Source organism: Trifolium pratense, linkage group LG7 (genome assembly GCF_020283565.1).
Source record: "Trifolium pratense cultivar HEN17-A07 linkage group LG7, ARS_RC_1.1, whole genome shotgun sequence".
NCBI lineage: Eukaryota > Viridiplantae > Streptophyta > Magnoliopsida > Fabales > Fabaceae > Trifolium > Trifolium pratense.
In genome coordinates, this window is record NC_060065.1 from 1,121,782 (window position 1) to 1,148,547 (window position 26,766).

General features: G+C 30.1%; 3 protein-coding genes across 3 annotated transcripts; all 3 read right to left on the reverse strand.

Annotated features, from left to right (window-relative positions):
- Positions 1-5,947: 5,947 nt before the first annotated feature.
- LOC123899257 (protein MULTIPLE CHLOROPLAST DIVISION SITE 1) lies at positions 5,948-8,451 on the reverse strand. The gene is made up of 5 exons (XM_045950345.1): positions 8,301-8,451; positions 8,040-8,210; positions 7,779-7,948; positions 6,980-7,367; positions 5,948-6,324 (listed from the first exon to the last, which is right to left on the reverse strand). Exons 1-5 carry the CDS (start codon positions 8,328-8,330, stop codon positions 6,097-6,099), a joined length of 987 nt encoding a protein of 328 aa, XP_045806301.1. The 5' UTR covers positions 8,331-8,451; the 3' UTR covers positions 5,948-6,096.
- Positions 8,452-20,666: 12,215 nt separating this feature from the next.
- On the reverse strand, positions 20,667-21,622 carry LOC123899258 (RING-H2 finger protein ATL80). Its single transcript, XM_045950346.1, has 2 exons — positions 20,850-21,622; positions 20,667-20,799 (listed from the first exon to the last, which is right to left on the reverse strand). Exon 1 carries the CDS (start codon positions 21,516-21,518, stop codon positions 20,940-20,942), a length of 579 nt encoding a protein of 192 aa, XP_045806302.1. The 5' UTR covers positions 21,519-21,622; the 3' UTR covers positions 20,667-20,799; positions 20,850-20,939.
- Positions 21,623-23,943: 2,321 nt separating this feature from the next.
- On the reverse strand, positions 23,944-26,760 carry LOC123899260 (outer envelope pore protein 21, chloroplastic). The gene is made up of 5 exons (XM_045950349.1): positions 26,612-26,760; positions 26,412-26,486; positions 26,124-26,309; positions 25,928-26,026; positions 23,944-24,410 (listed from the first exon to the last, which is right to left on the reverse strand). The coding sequence occupies exons 1-5, from the start codon at positions 26,702-26,704 to the stop codon at positions 24,327-24,329; spliced, it is 537 nt and encodes a 178-aa protein (XP_045806305.1). The 5' UTR covers positions 26,705-26,760; the 3' UTR covers positions 23,944-24,326.
- Positions 26,761-26,766: the final 6 nt, after the last annotated feature.

Here is a 26,766-nt window from a genome sequence, read left to right on the forward strand (position 1 = left end):
TGGACCGACCTGCTCTGATACCACTTTGTAACACCCTTAATTTACCCCTTTATTTTATTTTCGAAAAAGTTAATTTCATATATTTAATAAGGATGTCACACTTACTCCAATTAACTAATTCCTCAAATGATTAAAAATCATGCAGCGAAAATACAAAAGTAATATATGTTTCAAAGTCCGAATTGAAAATACTAAATCAAATGACATAGTTCAATTGTTATAAAAATTTAGCAGCATAATTTAAATAAAGTTTCTCCCCAACAACATCCTAACAGAGCGACTCCAAATAAATATCAAAGCAACAGCTACTGAACGCATCAGCTATGACTCATCAACTACCTGAAAATCTACGGTTGCACATCGTAGGGCCAAGCCAGAAGGGTGAATGTAAAGGTGAGCGACAATACATCAAGAAAATAACTGAATTAAAACAACATCATAACTATCAACATCATAAACAACAACAAGACCACCTAAGCGGATGGCCACGCGCATCAATCTGTCAACCACAATCAACAATTAAATAAAGAGAAATAAGCAACAACATTTAAAATGCATGCAATGCGCCTAGACTCACTACATGCATGTGGTACCAATAACAACGTCATTTCCGGTTTTACATCATGGAGGATCAACATCATTATAAGCAACGTCATTTTCAACTTCATTAAGCAACGTCATTTTCAACATCATTTATACAACTTCAATAAGCAACGTCATTGAACACATGAATGAATGCATGATATGTTATAATAAGCAACGTCAATAGACAACATCATTTTACAACTTCGATAGACAACTTCATCATCATTATAACAACATCAATAATCAATGGCTTAATCACGAAACAACATCAGTAATCAACGGCTTAAAGAAACAACATCAATAATCAACGGCTTAAAGACAACATCTTATAAACAACGGCTTATTATAGCGGCATACAAACAACGGCTTATTATAGCGGCATACAAACAACGGCAACACGACAAACGCCAACACAACGACAATTTATTTTTAATACAACGGCAATCACACAACTTGTAAGCATCAACTCAATTAACTTTGATTCACATATGTTAATTCAAATAACTTAATCCTCTCTATACTTTTATTTGCTTTCTCTTTTTAATTATTTATTTACTTTTATAAGTTACCAAATCATCATCAACTCACTTCTCAAACAACAACAAACACACTTCAAACAAAACTAGTTTCTTTCTATTAGTTTATTTTTAATTATTTTCTTTAAAAAAATAAAAGCCTTATTACCACTTCACAACACAATTACTATCAACGAACAACGACTTAAAACAACACCGATACACAACAATTATTAGCAACTTCGATTATAACGCCAACTAAAACTCCATAACTCAATTAGTTATTGACTCCTCCCATGAAAACAACTTATTACTCGTCTTTAACAGAACCCTTAACCCATTCAACTCGGTTTAGTTTATCAACAAAACATATGAATTTTAAATCAATTTAATTAATAACAATTGTGAAATAAACTTAAATACTTAAGACTATATAAAAGCTCTCGGTTTTGATTGGTTTTCCACCCTTACGAATCCCAAAAGTTTAGAAGATTTATAGACACGTTTAAGACAAATTAGAATACTCGAAAACGTTTTAAAATTGAGAATCATTCATTTTCGAAAATTCAAACTCTTAACAACTCAAGAACAATTCCAAAAATTGTAACAACTCTCTTAAACGGATTTGAACACTTAAATTATTATGAAAACTAAGACTTGTATATTAATAGGCCAAAACCAAATTCATCCTATTTTAGAGTTTTTCTTTTTCAAAATAATTAACACCACCCTTGAACCCCAAAATACGGATTGTATTAACAATGATAAACACGACCTCTTATTCACGAAACAGAACACACGAATCATAATACAAGGAAATCAGAATCGGATTTAGATTCCTCTCAACTCAAAACAACAACAACGACGATAACAACAACAACAACGACGATAACAACAACAACAACAACATCAACAACAACAACAACAACAACAACATCATCATCATCATATAATAAGTACATCAAATAGTCCTATTGAATTCAGAATTTCAAGAGTATAAAGCTCCCTTACTTGGATTGCAGTGAACTCCCTAGATTGATATTAAGTTTTTTCTTCCTTAGCTTCTCTTCACTCTCCCACAAGCTCTTCCTCTTCTCTCACCCACTAGCACTATTTTTATTTATTTTGTGTTTGTTTTGTTCTATGGATCCCAAAATGTTGGTCTATTCCTTCTCCTCTAAAATAATGTCAAGGACCATGGTATTATTGCAAATAAATTAGCTTAATGAGAATTAAAATTATATTTATTCTCTATTATTCTCATCTCTACAATTTTTCCATCTACACCCCCCATATGCTCTCATCACCTCAATATATAACTTTCTACTTCTTTTTCTTCTTTTAATTTTTATTTAACAACATCATTATTTTTATTTATCAATTATTTAATTATTCACCACACAAAATAATTAAATAAATTATTCGTCACCCAAAATAATTAAATAAACATCGTCAATCAACACCACAACAACTAAATAATTAAATAAAATGAATTATAATTTTTGGGGCGTTACACTTGAAGCTTTCCTCGCAATTAAATTTACTTATATTTTTTACTGTTTGTTTCAAATTTACTAAAGTTATTTTTTGGAGTAACTTTTCTTGGGAATACAAGGATGGAATTTTTTTTTTTGGGGTTTACTTTTGTCATCCTACCCATTTTTTTATGTGCCCTGCGAATCTACCAAAATACCCCCATATGCTATTTAAGTAGCGGACACCCCTAAAATCATCCTACCTTTATAACGTCCGTTACTTTGGGCTTTTTCAATTGAGAATGTTGTTCTTTCATCTTAGTTGTGTTGTGCATGTGCCCTGTTGATATTTGAAGGAATGGTGCCAGCAACCGAGTCTCTCCCCAATTGTCATTGTCTCACAAGTGCAAATGGGTAACTCAATTCACCACTTTTTCGTTTTATCAACCAATTTTATGTTTAGTTTTTTAATTCTTCATTGTCTTATTCCTTGATTGTCTTTCTTTAAGATTAGGTAACTGAAATTGAAAGTAAGTTTGCTCATTGTTGTAATGTTGAACTATTAATATGTGCTCTGCAGTTTAGTTAATTTGGGTTAACAGCACTCCATCCATCTGTCATGATGCAGACTTTGATTTTAGAATCATGTGAAGATGCATTTCTTTTTTCCTAGCAACAATGACTAATGAGAGATACTACTCTTAGTTTCTGTTAAAACTAACTCATATGATCGAAGAAGTATTATTTGACGTTTTGTATGCCTTCTCTTTAGTTTGTGCTTGTTTGATGTATGCATTAAATTAAACTAACCTTTTGGTTTCCTATTTGACCAACACAATAAATAGTTTCTAAGAAGCAAATAGTAGAAAGCACAATGGAAGAGCCTTCCCTGGTTGGATTCATGTGCCACTGAACCTGAATGCTATTGGCGTGGCTGGCGTGTTAAATCGACTGGCAACTTATGCAATCAAGAAATCAAGGCAAGCATTTATGCAATCTTAACAAATTTTATAGGTCCCTTGGCAATGCTTTTGATTCAAGTTTCACAAACTCAGTTCCATTATGCATATTTTAATTCTTTAATATCAATTACTAAACCAGCCGCCGGTGGCCGCAAGAGAGGCATTGTTGACTATCCTGGCTGAAGTTAAAGAGGAGAAGCTTCATGTGCTTCGATTCGTATGGGAACTAACTCATTCTAGTTCACTATCTCTATCATTTTCTGTCCAACATGCGTTGTCACATCGTAACTGATTTAATCAACGAGACGTGGTAAGTTTTTCTGAAAATCTTAACAAAGTTTATGGGACTTTTAGCAATGCATTTGATGCAAGTTTCAAAATTTTAGTTTCTTTGTGCATATATGAATTCTTTAATATCAATCTCTAAACACACAGGTAGCCAGGACAGAGGCACTTTTGGCTAGAGAAAAGGAAACTTTGGCTAAACTTTGTAGGAAAATTTTGGTTATTTTATTTATCATATTTGTTACAATATTTGTTTCAATTAAACCAAATTTTTTTGTCCCTATAATGGTGATTGTTAGCGCCATAAATAATGATTTGCTTCCTTCGTTGTAAATTTGAAGATAAAATGCAATTTTTAGTGCAAAATATTACCTTTTTAGGCTAAAAATCACAATATTTTGAATGGAAGCTATGAGAGGGGCTATCTATGTGAGTGTGATAAAATAGGAGATCAAAAGTGCAATTAAATTTATAAATGACTATTTTTTTAAAACAGTATAACAAACCGACTAATCTGAGGGACACTGCCGTCCACCAACAAGGGGCCAATTGAAGTCATATTTTGCTTTATATGGACTGAACTAACACACAAAATAACATCGGAAGAATATGAATGTGAGACTTTGAGAGAAACACACCCAAAAGTCTCAAGCATACATTGACCGTGAGAGTTATAAATGTGAGACTTTGAGAGAAACACACCCAAAAGTCTCAAGCATACATTGACCATGAGAGTTGAACTCACACACTTGCCTTAACTAAAATCAAGTGTGTGATTGCAACTATCACTGTCAATATAAAAACTTTGTTTGTGGATAATCTATGAATATTTATATAACCTTGATGTCTATCATAATCTCAATGAAACTTCTGACACCCAATTCAGCTAAACTTTTGTGTATATATAAAAGACCTAAAACTAAAATTTAATTTAATTTTAATAAGAATCAAACACACTAACTATTGTTGGGTTGAACTGTTAAGTTGGTTCTGATGTATTATGTAATACGCATTATTTCTTTGTGGCCACTGAGCACTAGCCAGTAATACTGCCCAGAGACGGCATAGCTTTAAAAAAGGAGGCGGCTATTTCCTGCTAAGTCTAATGACAACCTCAATTTCATACATTTCTTTTTGGCCAACTTATTGCTTTTCTTATAAAAGTGTTTACTAATCAAAGGGATAACCACTTCTTTACACTAATTCTTGTCTGCTTACACTTATAGGATAATAAATCCCTCTCAACAAAGTGCAACTTTACTTCCACTTACACTTAATTTATCCCAGCCTCCTAAATTTTAGGATATTGGTATTCACATGCCTAATTTGTACAATGGGTGGCTTCTAAGAAACTTCTCGTATGATAGCAACAGACTAATTAGTAGTGACAAATATACTTTTATTTTATCATTTCAAATGGAATTCCTATTGACTCTTTTCTGCCACATGGTCATAATTGTTTTTTTATAAAGGTTAAATGGTCATATAAAAGTTAAGGTAACATCCTTTTTTGCATAAAGAAACATTTACAGTACATCTTTTTATCACATTATTTGATGAAAAAATTATTTCTATAAATCTTGTTATGAAATATGGTGGTTCTTTAGTCTTCGGTTGTACTTTTAAAATGTGATTAAATTGTAGCAGACAGGATAATTTTGATGTTCTTATGTTCATTCTTTAAAGTCAATCACAGTCATTTAATATTAGGCAATTCAAAAATCAACTTAATTACCTAATGAATGAACCTTACCTGCATTCCTCTTGTACAACTATGATTTCTTTTCATAATAAATATAATATTTTAGCGTTCCTGTGAACATAATTCAGTCGACGGTGACATTATATTACATAGAGACCGGAGTTCGAACCCGAAATTTCACACTTATTCTTAAGAGGTGAATTTCTGATCCTTACAGGTGTTTGCTTGTTGACATACAATGCATTGCTAAAAACAGTGTTTTCGACTTCCTTCAGCTTACTGGCTATACTGTTGGCCAAAAATCAGATTCCAGAATCATATAGTCAAAGAATTTCCATGGACAGTATGATTTCGTTACGATACATTGGCCTTGGAGCAGGAAAAAGTCAAAAACTCCTGATGAAATCTGAGTAACAGCATCACTTGCCAAGCAACAATAAAATTATATTTACAGTCCACAGCTATACAATTAGACAGTTGTAATGTTCCCAAATAATGGTACAAAATTTTTTAGCAAATTGAAATCTATATTTATACTCTTACTGACATTTATAGCCTGCCTAAGAGAAAAATCAAAGTTTAAGATTTTCATCTTCGCCTGATGATGATGATGATGATGATGATGATGCACTTTCAAAGTGATTTGGGCCATTATCTAATTTAGAGGAGAGGGGATCTTTCTGCTGATTGTTTGAAGAGCTCTTCTCTGCATGATCATTTAATCTGGCATTGGAGTTTAATGGTCTCTCAAATTCTTTAGCAATGGTAGGATTTATCACTGCTTTATTGAGTTCCTCTTCCTGCATAATAAATAATACAAAAGGTGAGTAGTAAAAGAAGTCAGCCAACTTCTTGATATCAAGAATTTAAGAAGCTAAAACGTGTGAGTATCTTTCGTTGTTTAAATTTATATTGGATTTACGATATAATAAGAGGTTAAAAATCTGTGAAGCACATACTTATTCTTCTTGAGACGTAAGAGTGTTGGACATGTTTCCAATACCAACACGTGCCAGACCATCTTCATTAGGCGTCTATTAATTTTTTTTTATTCAGACATGACTTGACACTTGAAGAACACAAGGCTTTTACAAAAAAAAAATGGTTTTAAATAACTTAAAAAAATGTGAAGATAACTCTCCATAATACACGAATGCTTGTGCAAACGATCGAGCAGGATTTCATTGTCCTATCTTTTAGACATAATTTGTGTTGATGTGTCCATACTGTGTCATATGTTGACAGTTCGTACTTCATTCATAATAGCTATATTGGTTGAATCAGTGTTGAATTTTAATTATGAAAACAAGAACTCGGTGAGTATCAACTAGAAAGCCAAACCCCAAAAAATTCTTAGGAACTAGGATAAAGACATGGTATTTGCACAACTATATTTCTTTCTAAAACTATATCAAACATAGGACTGTTGAAATTCCTAATTCTGCTAAAACTTACACTTTGTAGGGCTTCAAGCTTTCTCTGCAGGGCTTCATGCTCAGCTTGAATACGGAAAGGAACTCCATGCTTTTGCCTGACATTTTTGTGTGCAAAGTCCTCACCGATCTCAGTAGAAGTAGTTGCAAAGGGATGATTTGCAGGAATCCACCTGATTGTATCGGGATCAACATCCGGAGGAACCGAGTCACCTTCCTTAAGGAAAATTGTGGGACGCTTCCACTGATATGCACGTGATCTCCTTCTCTGGTGAACTGTCTGTTCCTCTTGAGTTAGTGTAACAGGGGCTAAGCGGTAAACCTTTCCACACATCTCTACACTTGACTTGTTTTTGTTAACCTTGACCAAGGGATTATCGAACGGATCTTCATATTTAAGATTCCTTGATCTGAAAAACATGCACACAAAGATGTAGATAGACAACAATGCTATGTAGCACAGACACTTCTGATGGAAGGCATGTCCAGTGTCTGACACGTGTGATTGTCCAACACCGACACAACACTATACAACACTGATATATGTCATTACATTACAATGCTCTATAGCACCGACACTTCTGATGGAAGACATGTCCAGTGTCTGACATGTGTCACTCTCCAACACCGACACAACACTATGCAACACTGATATATGTCATTACATTCAATTAATTCATTTTCTCAAATTTTTACCGGGTGTCTACATGTTTGTGTCGGTGATTCGTAGAATCAATGTAATAACTAATAACATGAAATGAAGCTAAAAGTGAATAGATGAAAAGCAATAATAAATGAGTGTGGATTAAAAGCATACATACATGCCTCTTCTATCGGATCTCAATTGACCGCGTCTAACAAGATCAGCTACGGAACCAGGGCGTTCTTTTTTCCTGGAAATGGAAAGGGCCCTCAAAGACGCAAACAGAACCACAACCGCAACGCAGACCCAAATTGGTAAATTGCTCCTAATGTTGTTTTGATTCTTCAGCTATAAATAAAAAACAAAAATAGTACTGAAAACCCTAAACCCTAATATTAATTTGAAAATAACAAAATTAGAGTGTGAAATGAAACCCTACCAGAAATTGTGGCATTGGGATTGAAGTAACAAGTTGATGATGAATATTGGAAATGGAAGTGATGCATTGTTGTTTGAATTGTTGTGTGGAGATTCGATTTGTGATACGGAAGCGATGATGAATGGAGATTCTTTTAGCGCTTCTGGTAGTGATGAAATTGGGGAAACAAGGCTACATTTTTGAACAAGTTGAATCAAAAATCATTGAAAAAAAAGCTAAGAGTGTGATTTAGAAGAAGATAGATAGAAAAGAGATACTTACGCGAAAGTGAAGTGTGGAAATTGACGCCATGATTTGCTATGCTATGCTATGCTTTCCTCGCCGCCACAATTCAATCCATTCGTTTCCTCCCTCTTCCTTCCAAACACTTTTTTTGTTTTTGTTTGTACAAATCTCTTTCAATCACTTTTTTGATAGAATAAATTTACCATGGTGTCCGAGTTTAAGGTAGAAAACACCTTAACGGTTGAAAAAAAAAAACAAACTAGAGGGAGTAATCATTTGCAAAGGTAATTATATTTAGGTTTAATTAGTAAAATGTCTGTTAACATATTTTGTGTTTCACGCTGATGTCTTAAAAAAAAAAAAGGTCGAATATGTTTTTTAAATACATTTATGTTAATCAGTTTGATCATTTCCATCTATGTTTTTTCTTCAGAAACCGCTAAGTAGTATACATGTGGCACTGTGGCTGCTTTCTGAAAAAAGGACGGAAAGGACCAAACACGGAGATGTCTTTAAGGTATCTATTCTAACATTTTTTTCGTTAAGGGACCTATTCAGACATTTTTTTTTAAGGGACCAATGTGAAACCAAAAATATCTTTAAGAGATATTTTACTAATTAAGCCTTATAAGTTATATTTATCTCCTATAAGAATACTGTCTTCAAATTCAAGATTTATCTTTTTACTAGATCAAACTCCAAACTCCTTGTGTTCTCTTTTCATATTATTAAAGGGAAAATGATGCATAGTCCATATATCATTCGTCTCAAAATATAAACAAACAAATATGTATTCAATAAATGTAATATAGGAAGGATTTAGATTATATGCGGTCAAAACTGTCATGCAGTGATAGAAGTATATTGGCACATATCCTTTTAATTATCTTGGGGTTCCTAATTCACTTTCTTTCTTTGGAGGACCCATCAACCATAATAGATTCAATAGACTTTGTTGAGATGTTTGGAATTTACATTGGCACATATCCTTTTAATTATCTTGGGGTTCCTAATTCACTTTCTTTGGAGGACCCATCAATTGATAGATTCAATAGACTTTGTTGAGATGTTTGGAATTTACATTGGCACATATCCTTTTAATTATCTTGGGGTTCCTAATTTTAAGGGTAAGCCTAAACTATCTTGAACCTATTACTAACAAGATCATATCCAAATTGAGTATGCTTGGAAGGTTTCCTTTCATCTCTTACTAGAAGAGTCCAACTTGTCAATAGCATCATCCATGACATGTTGATTTACTTTTACAAGTGAATATAGTTTTCTATTAGAGGCCGTGCATTTTTTACTATTAATTCAGTATTCGGTTTCAATGATATCTAGTTTATTTTATTTTTTAACCTCGAATTCTAAAAGGAAGGAAACTTTAATAATTTGAAGTTCATCACCGAAGTAAATAAAATTTGATTAAAAAATTATTTCACCCAAATCGAATTCAAGTTCTTGAACAATCCATCCTTTGATCAGACGCATTAATCACTTACTTGTGTCCGATGTCTTTCTTAATAATATCTCATTTATTTAGAATATTACTAAAATCACTTTTGGCCCTAATTCTCTAATTATTGAGCGTAAGTGGGTTATCAACTTCTGATTAGAATCACTCGATTTGATATGGACAACTTTAATTTGATTCCTTCAAGTATTAAATTTCACCCACCGCTTGCCATATATGGTATACTAAATATTTTTAATATTCATATTCGTGATGCAAATTGTGGGAAGATATATCGTTTTGTTGGAATGAATGAGTGTTGTAGAATTGTGTTCACCAACACAACAGCTCTCTTAAGTCCTAACCTAACACAGCCACAAATTAAGTCACGGACAATTGCCAAATTTAAACCATGAACCTAAAAAACAGATTACGTACAAATGGAGAATTTTGCTTATAAAAGTAAACAATGTTGTCAATACTCAATACATGAAAATAGATTATTCTTCTTTTGTTTTTTGTTTGAAAATATGGATGAAAATATTATTATACTCTCTTTGTCTATAATAATTGCCACATTTGTAAAAAAAATTATTACAAATTAATTATTGTTACTATTACAATCGCTTATTTTTTCAATTGTACCCTTACGTGTGCATAAGATTAATGTAGTTGTATGCAAATCAAGAAGTCTTCGTTATCTATTGTTAAGAATAAATAACTACTATATTTTTATTAATATCGTTATATTTAGAGAAAGTATAAATGCATGCGTCCAATTGAAGCTCATCGGTTAGTAAGAAAATGAGAAAAAGATAATTTACTACGAGAGTGTAAGGATTTGCTCCTCAATAGCTACCGGTATATCTTAAAAGAAAACTTAAACTATATTATCTACTTTTAATTTATATAAATGAAAATACATCAATAATGTAAAACAATATTCTTGTTTCTTTTTTTTTTGACAAAAATATTCTTCTTCTTTTATTATGATAATAAAATGCCACAAATATTATGAGATTGGGAGAAAAATAAGTATGAAACTTGTAAGTATATAGTAATAAGATGTGGAAGTGAACCTTTGTTACAAGTGTCTTCCTGCTGTGAACAGCTTTGGAAAGTTGATATCATAAAGAAAACGAGCCTAATAATAATTAATAAACAAACAAAAGGCACTATATATTTTTATCATTTCAATTTGCGTGGCCAAATTTTAGTATTTTTGTTGCAATAAGAAGTCAAACCGACATCCATGTTAGTGTGTTTGGTGCTCAAGGTACTATTAGCACTCAAATACTCCACCATACCACCACTTCAGAGAGAGAGAGAATATTCGGTGTTTGTGGTTGACTTTTTCTTCTATCGTTCAACCGTTCATGTTGTCTTCTATATTCAACACAATGCCACATTAATGTCTTATAGTACTTCTTGAAATTAAGATCTTCATTTGACTCTTATATATGTACTAGTATATATGTGCGAATTCAAAGCCAACCATTGTCCATGTGACCATATCATGAGATTGAGATTGAGATTGAGAATCCAATCTCAAAATAAAGATGGTTTCAAGATACACACACATGCATGCCACATAAACTATCATACTCCATCCGTCTCAAAATAATGAGCTATTTTGAATATATGCACTATTCACACATATTGTTTTGATTATATTTTTTTACTAATAAATAAAAATAAATATTAACATATAAGATATTGTTAGGTTCGTCTCGATGAGTATTTTCAAAATATCAATTTTTTATAATTTTTACTATTATACGATTAAAGATATTAATCGTCAAAGTTATGCATTGACATGTGTGTCTCGATCAACCGACTCATTCATTTTGAGACGGAAGAAGTAGTACTTATTTGATGCGTTAACGTTATCAATAGTGTAAAAAATAAAAACAAAAACTCATGTTTAATCAATTTAACTTGTTACATCACATGGATAATTTATTAAAAATAATAATATGGGTTCATCTTTGAAATTTTGAAGAGGTTGGTATTAAACATATAGTCATAAAATCAATAAATATGGATACTAGTATATGCTTTACTTTACACGGCACAATGACAGTGACATAGGCATTAGTGACACCATAGTAAATTTGATAGGTCCATGTTATGCCACACCTTTTCCAGCAGCAGCAGCAGCAACAATGGTCCATCCTCCTCCACCCCTTTCCACCGTAATATCATATTCTACTTCTAGTAGGACACTTCCACCACACACACATGAGGAAGATTCTCTGTTTCTCTAGCTATAATTAATTAACCTCACACACACAATGTTGATGTTCCAATCATCCAATCACTAATTAGTTACCTCTCGTCCTATATATATGACCAAAATCCTTCACTACACTAGTATCACCAATTGTTTACTCCCCACTCTTTAAAGAAAACATTCAAATGTTGCTTAAACAAGTTTTATATTGATGCTCTAACTTTCAACATATTATCGTTAAAAAATTATAATCGAGTGATGTGTAAATATTAAAATATGTGATTCATTTAAATGCCTAAAAATGAGTTTTTCCGTCAAAAAATGTTCTTGATTCTTGAAAGATTAAAAGAAAATTAAATTATATACAAAATTTATGTTTTAGAAACATTAATTACACAAGTGGAATATATTACACCTTTTTTTTTTTAACAAAGTGTGTAGAATTATATACTATAAAAAATGTGTAAATATTTGGAAAATGTCAAAATGAACTTAATTATAATAAGATGAGATGAATGAATTCATAGGTGATAATGTAGGAATAATTTTCACTTTACGGGTTGGTTTTATATGATTAAATTATGTTCAACTTTTAATTTTAAAATAATATCAGAGTTTATTTTGATCCTCCGTGACCACTCGTTCACTTTTACTATTGAGTTATCAAAAGTTTGAGATTGTGTTTGTTGTAACATGTTATAAGAAGAAATTTGTATTGTTGTTTAAGTGTTACTAATTTTAATAGAAAAACTTTTAGAACACATAAGAAAAATTTTCTCCCTTTCAACAGAATTTTTGTCGATACAAGAATCCGAAATCAAACCACTAACTTAAACTCTAACCACTTGTTTAAGAATCTCAAATAAATATTCATTAATGATTATTTTTGCAAATTAATTATGGGGAGCTGAACTTTTTATGGTCAGAGTATCTATTAGTAGTCTTGCAGTTCAAATTCAAAGTTAGGTATTCCGCGAATCCAATTCCCTAATTTTATATTTTATATAACACATTTACACTGTACTATACCCGAATAGAATATTCATGTTGTTACCGATCCACTCAAATTATTCTCACTTTTTTCTTTTCAATACATATCAAACCGCTTTTTAGAACAACAAGCAGTATAGTAATTAAATTACCTTTTCTTAACAACGACCTTCAAGCAGTATAATTGCTCTGTTTCAGACAGGTGTGTGTTTAATTAATTCTGTAAGATTAATTTTAGTATAAATATCTACATTTGAAATGAAAAGTCACAAATAATAGTTACATGTTAAAATTAATAAATGCAAACTTAGTTCTAATTGAAACAAAAACATGTTAAAATCAAATCTAAATCTGTAGAGGCCATGCCATTGTTGATGTTGTAACCACATATAAGAGACCATGCCAAAACTGTTGAAAGGATCTTAGCACGTGTAAATTTTTAGGTGAAATGATCAATTGAATCAAACCCAAATGATGTAAATTTAGTGAGTTAGTTTGGAGAAACCGAACCAATTGCAACCGTTACTTATATATACCTAATATCATGTGTTTTTAACACATTCTCTCGATTGGAAAAAAACTTGAGGAAATAATGTGTGCTTTTTAGACCAATGAATCATAAATATGTGATGATATTTTAATTAGAAAAAAATGGAGAAAAAGTAATCAATGGTTGAAATATAAAATTGAGGAGGAAACTTGAGAAAAAAAATTGAGAGGATCCTTTCTCTTTTAACACACCTAATATCATGTTATACCTAATATGATGAGGTAATTATTATAGGAATCTATAATATGTAAAAAGCCAAACATATTTGTCTTTCTCTCTCCTCTTCTCATGCATTTGATATTAAATGCTATTATTACAATAATTAATAATTAAATTAACTAAATTAATATATTTTATAAACAATTCATATTTAATTAGTGAAAATATAATTTGTTTTTATCTGTTTAAATATTAAACATTCATATTCAATTTTATAAATTAATTTATTTTTATCCATTTAAATATTAAACATTCATATTCGATTTTATAAATTAATTTATTTTTATCCATTTAAATATTATACATTCATATTCGATTTTATAAATTTAAAATATTATACTTTTATCACATATACATTTATTTTTATTCAAATAATGATGTACATTCATATTTGATTTTATAAATATTAAATATTATATTTTTATCACATATAAATTTATTTTTACTCAAATAAAAAGGTTTTTTTTTAATATGGTTATAAAAAAAAGGCGTTTTATTTTGTTTTTATTTTTTACTTTAAAAAAAACGCGTTTCATTTTGTATTTGTGATAAAAATAAATGTAAAAGGCAATTTATTTTGTATTTATTTTTTATTTCTCTCAAATAGTAGATGTGTTAACTAAATTATTTTCACAATTATGATTTGAAAAATAACACACGCATATATTTGGAAATTGTTGATCAAGTATGATTGTTAATCAAATATGATTACTGATTTACAATTCTGTCAAAACTGCATTAAAGAAAATTAAACAATATTAATGAATTGGATTATACCAAATATAAATTAAGCAACATTCTATATTTATGTTCTACTATTATGTCCTATTATTATTATTATTATTATTATTATTATTATTATTACATTTTATGTTATTATTTTACATCTATAAATAGCGAGTCTCCTATAAAGTTTTATTCAACAAATTCAACAAATTCTTTGTTATTTGTGATTGCTCTGCTTTCTTTCGATTTCATTTCATTTCATTTTGATTTGATTTTTATTTAATATTATGTTCAATTGAATAGGTGAGAGATTTGCCAAATTTGTGGAGGTTTTTTTTCTTTCGAGATCCCCTATATTACGCGAAGGCTTGACTCACGAAAATTCACTAAGTCGTGCTAAATCTGAAGTGTGAACGGTGATATACATTTACTGATATTAAATTATATATTGATTTTGTACCGGTTTTATTTGTTTCTAATTGTTCAAAATAAGTTATCTTTTAGTGGCACAAATCATAATGTCTGTGATTCTCCTTTCCAGTCTTGAGAGCTTTTTTTCAAAGCAATATGTACACGTGGCATTCCCACGTTCATTCTTCTTTCGTATTGTTTTAGCAATAAATGAATTAAATAATTTTTTGATTTTTTTTTTGCATTTATTCCTCACTATATTTATTTTTTTTGAATTAATACACCATTAAATGACCTGTATTTCTCATTGTTTTATGGCATTAAAACGTACTGGCATCTTTATGAACAAAAAAAACGTAATGACATTATTATATTGGTCGACTACAATTAACGGAATTAAAGAAAAGAAATTAATGATTTTTGTAATAATTAAAAATGTCAAATTGACTTTAGTATAGAAATTAAAATGTGATGAATAGAAATTACCGTGAATAGAAATTAATTGAATTACAAATAATTTGTAACCGTAAATTACTAAAATGTGATGAATAAAAATTACTATTATTAATCATCCTTTATTATATATATATATATATATATATATATATATATATATATATATATATATATATATATATATATATATATTATTTTCGCAATTATGAATAGAGAAATATCACACGCATATATTTGGAATATATTTAGAAATTGCTGATCAAATATGATTATATGATTATTGCCTTAAATATTGTCAATACTACTGTAAAGAAAATTAAAGAATTGGATTACTATATGATTGTTGACTATGTACAATGTACTGCATCTAAATTGTTGATCAAATATGATTATTGCCTTAAATTTTGTTCGATACTACAGTAAACAAAATTAAAGAATTAGATTACTATATGATGGTTGACTGTGTACAGTACAATGTACTGCATCTAATTGCATTAATAACATGTGAATTATTGTCAATATTGCCTAACAATGTACTACATGTAACAAAATAAAAAAGTAATTAAAATATACTGCATCTATAAATAGACTGTCTACACCAAGTTTCTATTCATCACAATCAAAACAACCTTACTAAGTTATTTTCCTAATTTAATAAACGCGTTTTCCTAATATAATAACCATGTTGTCATAATCTAATTCCCATTCCAATTTCAAATTGAAATGTAAAAATGAATGAATATTAAAGGTCGATTTTTTATTTTGGTTATAATTTAAGGGGATAATTATTTTGATTACCAAATTGAATTTTTTTTTATAAGCTAATGGATGAATATTAATGGTCAATTTTTTTTGGTTATAATAATTTAAGGGGATAATTATTTTGAGATACATCTTTGTCTATAAATAGTATTTTTGAGTCTAACATCACGGTTAGTATTCTCGAAATTCTTCTTTAAACCTGTATTTTTTTTTTCTTTCTCTTTGGTGCTTTGCTATTCTGATAAGTGTTTGAAAGGATTTTTGAGTAATAATGAATCAAAGATCACAAGTGATATTGTACTAAGTTCTTTTTAATTTTTTTTTTTACTAAGTTCAATGTTTAATTTCTTGGTTTCAGGTGAAATATTGTCGACCTTTTATGCAAGTGCAGTTGAAGCTGTGATTTCTTAGTAACCTGTCTTGCTGCTACTTTCTTTTTGATCCCTTCCTGGTGTTACTGTGATGTGCTTGGATAGATTTTATATTCTGTTTGCTTAGCATGATGCGTTTTTATGAACATGTATTTTTAGTCCAAATTCATTTATTGATTTGTGTAATTTTTTTTTTCCTACTTTTTTTCCATCATACCAAATAGACTCATAGCTTTCGTATATATGATTTTTCAAATATATCTTTATTGTCTTTATATTTATTTTCTTTTATCAAATTATGTGAAGTTTTGATTTTTATATATTCTATTGCGTTTTATTTCAGATCGAGGGACGAAGTAAGTAAAAATGGCAACTCATACAAAGAAGAGCCACGTTATGAAGCATTACAAAAGGCTTTGAGATAATGAGATGTTTAGATTTAGTGTATAAGAAATAGATTTAGTGTATAAGAAGTAGAATGCAAACTATTTTGTTAAGTCATTCTTTTTTTTTTGTTAAGATAGTGTTTTTTTTCTTTGGCACATTGTTAGTAGTGTTTTTTCCATTAAGTATTTGTATTCAATATATTTCTCAATTATCATATAATTTTTTTATTTATGGCTTAAAAAAAATTATTTTTCGTGACGGGGGCACAAAATATTTCTTTGGTTTATATGTTTTTACGTGGTTAAGATTAAAAGTTGCATTTTAACTTACCATCTCCAAATTTCGCAACTTTTATGTACAATTATTATCTTTTTTGTGCTAGCTTTCTCTTGGCAACTTCTTTATGATCGAGTCCCGACGAAGGAAAATCTTTTGTTGAGAGGTATCATTAATCATGATATGGGTGGTAATTGTGTGTGGTGTGATGATTCGCTGGAAACTTCGAGACATTTATTAATGCATTGTAAAGTGGCTCATGTTGTTTGGTATATGCAATCTTCAAGTGGTTAGGGGTGTTGATTGTGATGCCGCCAAATCTTTTCTATCTTTTTTATTGTTTTGGAGAAGCAGCCTTATCTAAAAAGTCAAGAAAAGGTTTTAGATTTGTGTGGCATTCGGTGCTTTGGGTGATTTGGAAAGCAAGAAACAATAAGGTTTTTAATAATATTGTTATGGAGCCTTTAGTTATTATAGAGGAGGTGAAAGTGACTTCATGGAAATGGAGTTTGGAGAAATTAAAGATTTCTCCGTGTCTTTTTTATGAATGGAATCTAGAGCCCGATATTTATTGTTGATAGTTTTTTAGACATAGTGTTTTGATATTGGCTGTCTGGTTGGTGGGGGGAGGCGTTTTTGCCTCTGTTTTAGAGTGAAAATCCTCCCTTTCTTAGTTTATTTTTATTTTGTTTGCCCTATCTTGGCACTTCTTGTGTCTTGACTGTTGATTAATAAATCTTTTGCTATTCAAAAAAAATTATTATCTTTGCTATTCAAAAAAAATTATTATCTTTTTTCAGCTGTCATACACAAAATCATGGCTGGAATTGGCTATTAGTATACTAAAATTATTCAAAACTTGCCCAAAGAAGCTATTAAAATTAGCGTTGATGAGTTTACAGGAGGTAGACAAAAATGAATTTCAATGCCTTCAAATTGTTGCTTAAACAAGCTATTAATCTTTAAGTAAAATTGGAGAAAGAAAATTCTCGATGTTAATGTAAAAATACAGTTCTTGACTCAGATTTTTGACACAAATATCCTTTTTATTATTAAAATACTATAATTACCTTATACACAATTTATAACTATAATACAAGTTGTTATATATTTTTTTTTTTGGGTCCATTGTTATAAAAATTATTCTAATTAGCTAAAATTTATTATAACGGACACCAACACTCCTTAGATTAGGCGTGTCCGTGTCCGACACCGACACTTATGATTACACTAAATTATGTCATTTTTCCAAATTTTTATCGGTGTCGACGTGTCAGTGTCCGTGTCGTGTCCGGTGTCTGTGCTTCATAGGCAGAGCCAAAAATATTGACTTTCCTATCTTTCCAGCTATAAATATTGTCTTTGATTAAGAATTTATTTCACAATGATTGCTTTTATTTTCCAGATTTGTTCATCAAGTTGAGAGATGACTAGAGGTAAAAATTATCATATTTCTTCTTCTTTTTTTTTGGGCACATATTATCATATTTCTTCTAATATATTAATATGGGGATCCATTTTAATTTTGTAATTTATCATGTGATTTATATTTCTACTCATATATTAATATGAAAATCTATTTTTTCAAAATTTATACGTGGCCTATATTTCAACATATACAACAATATATTTTTTATTGTAATTTCTACGGGAATATATATTTTTAATTATGCATTAATACAAATGATTTGTTTTTATAATTTTTACTTAGTTCTATATTTTTACTCATATATTACAGAGATCTATTTATTTTATAATTTTTACGGAATCTATATTTTAAGTCATATATTAATAGGGAGACTATTTATTTTTTTAAAAATCAACGGGAACCTATATTTATGTTTAAATATTAATACGGGAATCATTTTTTTTTTGTTATTTATATTGTAGTCTATATTTCTACCCATATATTGATATTAGGGATGACAATTTGACGCATACCCAGTGGGCACCCGCAAAAAATACCCATAATAAGTAGGGTAAAAACTCGCATTTTGGGTATGGGTAATTACCCGCAAAAATTAACGGGTACGGGTACCTTAGTACCCACCCCGCTCCATACCCACATAATATATATTTATTTATTTTATGTATATTATTATATAATAACATATGTATATCAATTTTAAAAAATTAAACACTATTAAACTATTACACATTTTTAATAAAAATGTTTATTTATAACATAATACAAACACAATGTGAATATGTGAACAAAGAAATGAACTTGAACAAATTTTTGTTTATAATTTTCATGAGTCAACATTAAAATCTTTAAAAAAAAAATTAATTATATTAAAACGATATGATATTTTATAATTGATAAATTTATTTTTAGTAAAAATGCGGGTAACGGGTACGGGTATGGGTACTTAGGTACCCATAGGGTATGAGGACGGGTACAAAGATTGTTACCCACGCGGGTATGAGGATGGGTACGAGTATTTTTCAAACTGTGGGTATGGGAATGGGTACTATAGTACCCTACCCATACCCTACCCATTGCCATCCCTAATTGATACACCAACCTTTTTTTTTTTTTTTTATATTTCATATCCACCTCAAAGCCTTTTGACGAAACCTCAAAATAATTTGAGAGATGACGAGAGATAAAGATTATCATATTTCTTCTAATATATTATACGGGGATCTATTTTAATTTTCTAATTTATACTGTGGTTTATATTTCTATTCATATATTAATATGAAAGTCTATTTTTTAAAAATTTCTACGTGGCCTATATTTCAACATATACATCAATATGAAGACTATTTTTTATTGTAATTTCTACGGAAACATATATTTTTACGGGAAATCTCAAAACATCTTTTATATATCCCATAGAGAAATTAATTTCCATCAACTTTATATTTCTTTTAGTGGAGAATAATATAAACAACAACTACGATACATATTTATTGACTTTAGTATATTTAAATATACTTTGATGATTTAATATTAGCAACAAGATGTCTCGATAGAAATCCAACCCAAATATTAGTAACTGAAGTAAAATGATTTTTTAAATTTAATTTATGCTAATTCTTGAGACGTTTATTTTTTACCAATTGACTTTAAACTTTATTTAAGCTAATTTTTTATTTAACTAAATTTTACAGTTAGTTTTTATCAGTGTCATTTTAATTATTAAATTATATAAGATCGTAAATATTTATATTGTTGTCATTAATTATCTTTCATCAACAATTAAAATTTTAATTTTTCAGTTTAAAGTAAAATATATTAAAATATATTACTTATAAGTCAATAAATCTACAAACGCAATAATGCAGTAGAATAGTAGTATAATAGAAGGAAAAATAATGATCGGTGGAAGGTCCTAGGTTCGATATCAGGTTTGGACATGCAATAATGTTAAAACTTTAAAAAAGAGTTTGAAGTCTGGATTAGTCTCTATGGTTACGCGTAGAAATAACCAAATTTCAACAAAAAATATAATAATGATTAGTGTAAAAGAAATAAAAATAAAAATTCTACTTGAACTAAATTGGACGCAAATTGTACATAATGAGATTGGGTTTTGAAGCAATCGAGTCCAAAGAGTGCGAATGCAACAATATATTTAGTAGTAACTTAGAATAATTACAACCTTAATCCTAAACTGCTAATTGTAATTATCTAATTCATATTCAAATTTTAAAAATTAATACACACAATCTGATAAACCGATCATTCTTTTACTTATCAAAAAAAAAAAAAAAAAAAAAAAAAAAAAACGATCATTCTTTTCAAACATACATCAATTCATATACACAAGATTTGAATCTTCCATACAAAGAAAATGATTCACTAATTTTGAACTAACTGAATATGCGAAATCTATGGCAAGAATCTGTTTCCATCATCCTCCCTTACCTTTAATCTAGCTTCACAATCCTCCGGCGCCAGTGTAGAACTCGACGCGGCGCCGGTAGTTGTTGCGGCGGGAGCTGGAATCCCGCCGCACTTATCGCATCTAGGAACTACCAAAATCTGACGGCACGATGGACACGAAGAATGAGATCTGAGCCACAAATCAATACATGACACGTGGAATCCATGACCGCACTGAGGTAACACTCGAATTTCATCACCGGCGGTGAATTCGCTTAAACAAATAGCGCAATCGGAGAATTTCACTGCGGATTCCTCTGTTGCTGTGAGTTTCGGTAAAGAGCGAAGAACTTTCTTCTTAACGCCTTTGTTTGCTGCAGCAGGAGGTGCAGTTTGAGAAGCGAGAGCGGGGGAAGGGAGACGTAGGCGACGAAGACAACCGCAACGTGCGACGGCGACGAGACCTAGAACGCAGATGAGAGCACAGAGAAGAGCGGCGAGGATAACGACGAAATCGGAATCAACGACGGTGGAATCTTCGGAAGACGAGTTGAGCTCGTCGAGAAATCGGAAAGAACGAGTCATGTGAAGTGAATGAATGAATGAAATGAAAAGTTGAAAAGTTTGTTGTGTGTTTGTGTTGTGTTGCTTTGTGCTTCTTTAACGTTTCAGCTTGCGTTGGAGTTAGCCTATTTCTGATATATAAGTAGTAATCACAACTCTGCACTGTATTTCTTGCCTCTTTTTATTATTTTTTTATATTTTATGGAAAACACTTCTTGTCTCTTTTATTCAATTTTATTTTATTTGGATGGAATATTACTCCACTTTTATAATTGTTTCACTTTTCAAATATTTATCATCATTCAAATAAATCTTGCTTTTTTTTTGTTATCATTCATGTAAATATTGCCTTTTGTTCCCTCAACTTGGCGGCAGGCAACTTTATTTACAACTTGGTTATGATAATGTTTAGAGATTATTAGATTAATTGTTTTTTTATGTATGGTGTAATTTTATTCATACACGGATTTAGTCAAATTTTAATATTTTAAATCATAAAATACCTATACAAATTACTAGTACGTATAGAGTGAGATATAATTGGATGTATGTATCAAGAACTATATATTCAGAGTACATGCAAGTTAAGTCCTAATTTTTTTTAGAGTTTAACTAGTTTAAAACGGGTCTATTGATTTTTATTCGATATTTGAGTTTATCATTGTATTAATGTAGAAAATTTATTTTAAATTAAATATTTAAAAATTTGTTATATAATATTGTTAAAATATAAGCAGAATTATTGTGTTAAATTATTCTTGTAAATTTATTTATTCAATTTTTAATGTTTTAGTGACAAATAACTGTCTCGTGTATATTTTTAATCAAAAATAATATATTATAGGAATATTTAGGGTAATTTAGTAAGTTTGATACTATATTATTGTTTTTCTTTCTTCCTATTTTTATGTATAGATTGTTATGTTTCATTCATATCTATAATTTATTCTGTTCCTATTTTTAAGCCTATCATCTTTCTATATGTTTTTTTTTTATATTTATTTTAGTGAATCTTTTTATATTTTTTTAATATTTATTTTAGTAAAATTACAACGAAGGATATAAAACTTGCAACGTGATTAAAAGTAATAAGGATAAATTAGGAAATTTGGTGGTAATCGATTTTAATATATTAAGCAATAGGAGTAGATATTTAATACTTTTTTGTAGGTTTAAAATTTAATGGTTTTTTGTTATACAAGAAAATTTAATAGTTATATGCCTTGGATAAAACCTTTTCATGAAAACCACGTTTTATTATTCCTTTTAAATCCTAATTTTCTAGGTTTAAAATTTAATGGTTTTTTGTTTTACAAGAAATTTGTATAATTATTTTTATCCGATTAAAGCATAGTATTAGTAATTCAATTATTTTTCTTAATTTATCATAGTCAAAGAAAGAGTAGGAGTCTAATCTCTTTTGACAATTCAATTCATTTTTTAATTGGAATGAGTATAAAAATATGCTCAGAGTGAATTCACCTTATTTAACGCATTTAGAAAACAGCAAGCTCCTAAATTATTCTGTTAAAATGGGTTCTATCAATCTCCTATTTATGTACATATCTCAAGTCCCTATTGGTCAACTCTGTTTTGATGGGGTGATATTGGAGTATGGGGTTTTTGTCTGAATCACGTGTATGTGTTGCAAAAGCCATGGGTCTGAAACTAGACACGAGGTCTGCATTAATCATATTTTCTTGTTATCAATGATATTAAAGAATCAAATGCTTGTTCTACCTTGCATTCTAAGTTATTTTCAAACTCATACATGAGTTCAATATGTAGTGCATAACTTAGGGCCCCATTTCAAAGCCAATATTTCACAAATGTAATGCTAGATTGAACAGCAAGACAACTCAATGATTGGCAAAATAATCTTTGTATCAAGAATTTCCATTCCATATATATTAGAAAATTGCATAGGGTGTGGATATTGTTTGTGATGGATAAAATGAGGTTTCTTGTCATACAATTAATGAATATATTTTGGATATAATAAATATACTGGTAATTATATAAAAACTCATGAACTTAAAATCAGAATAAAATTTCTAACGTTTAATATGATACTCAAGGCAATCAAACTAACAACCATACTCACCTTATGAAGAAAAAAAACTAACTCACCTACCTACTAACCACCGCAACTACATATACCTAGCTCATTTTTTCATTTGTGATGCTTCACTAGAAAGTCGATAAGGGCAAACCATATAAAAAGGTAATGATGCTTCAATTTTTTTGTCTGCTGTGCTAAAGAGAAACAATTCATCATATACTCATGTTTCTTGGTACAACTAATATTAGGTGTACATATTCTGTAGATGTAATGTAATATAAAATTTTCATTTCTTTAACTGCAGCCTCACACCAAAGATGCATACATCAATTTAACTTTAACTGCACACAAGAATCTTGTGACACACGAATACCGCTATAATACTTCCAGTACATATTGTCATTTCATAATTTTTTTTAACCTTCTCAAGTTTCGAGCTATGTCTCAACTCAACCATTTGAACTACGCCCCCAAGGGGTATTCATATCACATTAAAGTCTTAATTGCTGCATCTAATCTAGTTTACATAGTTTGATTCAGGCCAATTTGTGTTTAAGAATTCTAATACAAATGATAAAATAAATAAAAAATAAATCAAGCAAATTTATTTTCAACCGTATTGCACTTCACTTTAATGACCAAATTTAAAATGTATGCATATGGCCGCTTTTCTTGGGTGAGGGGCTTAGGTTTGGGATGATAAACAGAACATGTCTACCAAAAAATGACAAGCATAACATGTTTACAGAAAAAAGTGTTCTGCTATCTCACAAGTCGTATCTCACATTCCATCTACCTTTGTAATCTGCATTAAATGTCCAATTGTTCTCCCTAATCTGCAGATAAGGAACCTGAAACAAGAGTTTTAAGATTGAATGCAGTATTAAGGAAACAAAACGTAAAAAGAATTATAGCATGGAAAAATTAGGGAAAGGAACATGAACATTGAACTAAAAGTAAAATGAACAGCTGCAGCAACTTCACAGGTTCTGCTAACTTCACAAATTCAACAAAAATGGCAACAGAAGAAAACCAACAACTTCTTATAGTAGTTTATCTACCTCTTTTAGACGAAAATAAATTTAATGGCAGTAAAACTGAAGGGTTAGCATTAATTAATTAATTTTTTACTTAACTGCACTGACCCATCCATTACAATTCAATGACATTATCACTATAGGATTGGCACATACTGAATCTAACATTTCTACCTGTCAGTATATTGTACTTATTTCAACTTGGCCAAAATCTATGTAGTTGATAGAGTTAGGGCCTAATACTTGTAGCCAACACAGTTCAATCAAGAACTAACACACTTATGTCTCGTGCAGAGAAAAGATGCAAACCGAAAACCAACACTAACTACATGGAGATAGAGAATGTAACAACAAAAATAGGGGCAAGAGAGGATTTCCCTACATTCAAAATGACTGTAAGTCATATTATCAACAGAACACCATGGTGATCCCTGAAACATCTAGTGATCTGCCAGTTTCTTTCGGACAACAAGAGGCAAAAATACAATATTTTTCTCATTTTCCTTTGGCTTTCTTTTTCTGTATGTTCAATCCCTCCCATTTATCTCTGTACTATTGACAAGGATGGTTGCTAATAACCAAAGCATATGACAAGGAACACACTTGAGCGTAAAACCAACTCAATATCAGTTCTTAAATGTGAGAATTGGTTCTTACGAGGTCCACCATTAGAAGAGGATAATTTGAGTACCATGTGTAAGAAACAGTTCTTAACCACTAAACGTTAATTCGTAGGTAACTTGTGAAACACATTATAAAGAATTATTAATATGTAAGATAACTTGTGGAATCCATTTTAAGTTCTTAAACAATTGTACTGTTAGAGTGAAAATTGTTGAAGTTCTTAAAGAATTGTATCAATAGAATTGTACTATAGTTTTTGGGTGCATAAACAAAAACGCACATTTCTAAAAACGGTGATAGTAATGAGATGTTTATACACCAAAACCATAGTAACAAAGGTGTTTATATCTTTTAAAAAATAGAGAGAATCTCTACTCTCATTGGAGATGCCCTAATATCTATATAATAAAATGTTATCAATTGCAGACCGTGGGAAATACGAAATAGCGGTTTGTTCAAATTCCTCTATGCTACAGAGCCTCTATAGCTGGTACTTGACAACAGTTTGTAGAAAATATCAGCATATGAGCATATCACATTCCCAAAACAATAGTGATTCGTTCAAATTCCACTACCCACCCTAGCACTGTATATCATCAGCTATTTCACAAATCACAACAAGTAACTAATATAATCTATGATGACTACAGCTGTCTGTACAAAGCGAAGTCGTGTAACATAACACCATAGGAGAAAAGAAGTGAAACCTGTTGAAAAGCTTCATAGCCAACTCTGAGTCTGATATCTTGGTCCTTCTGAAAATTAAATATGTTCCATGAAAACTCAGCCCCTCCTCTGGATTTCCTCTACAAAAAATAAAACAATTCAGCATTAATACATTTACCGTGCAAACACTAATTTCAACATTAAATTTGACAAAGCAAGCAAGCAAGAATTAACTACCTCTTTAAAATCTTGATCAACATCACATGTTCCCTTAACTTTGAAATTAATGAGACCATCATTAGTCACAGGAAATGTTTTCTTAGCACGTACAGTATAGTGTAACTTGTCATTTTTAGCATATCGAGCTCCTCCTACGCCGTCTTGTTTATCATATCGCACTCCTACTCCAAGGGTTGCTGATAACTACAACATTTTCCATCCCAACCAACAACTCTTAACTAACTAACTAACTAATTAATTAACAAAGTAGTTAAAATTAATTAAGAGTTAAGAAGAGATACATACATCTGGGTAATAATGTCGAATGAGAGCACTCAAGGAATTTGGTTGTCCACTTTTTGTGTCAAGCTCTCCACGAATCTTGTGAAGAGAGAAAAGGATAATTAATTAATTAATTACAGTAATTGAATGAATAATTACACAATGTTTTGATAATTACAGAGGAGATAGATTGGAAAAATGCAGTTAGTTAGTTAGTTAGTTACCTGGAAGAAGGTATTGGTATCGATTTCAAGTTTTTGCTTGGCGTGGATTTTCAAGGCTTTGGAATCTCCTCCATATCGCAGAGATGTCTCCATTTTTTATTTTTTTTTATCTATCCAGATAACAAAAATAAAACTGGAACTGATTCTCAATTTAT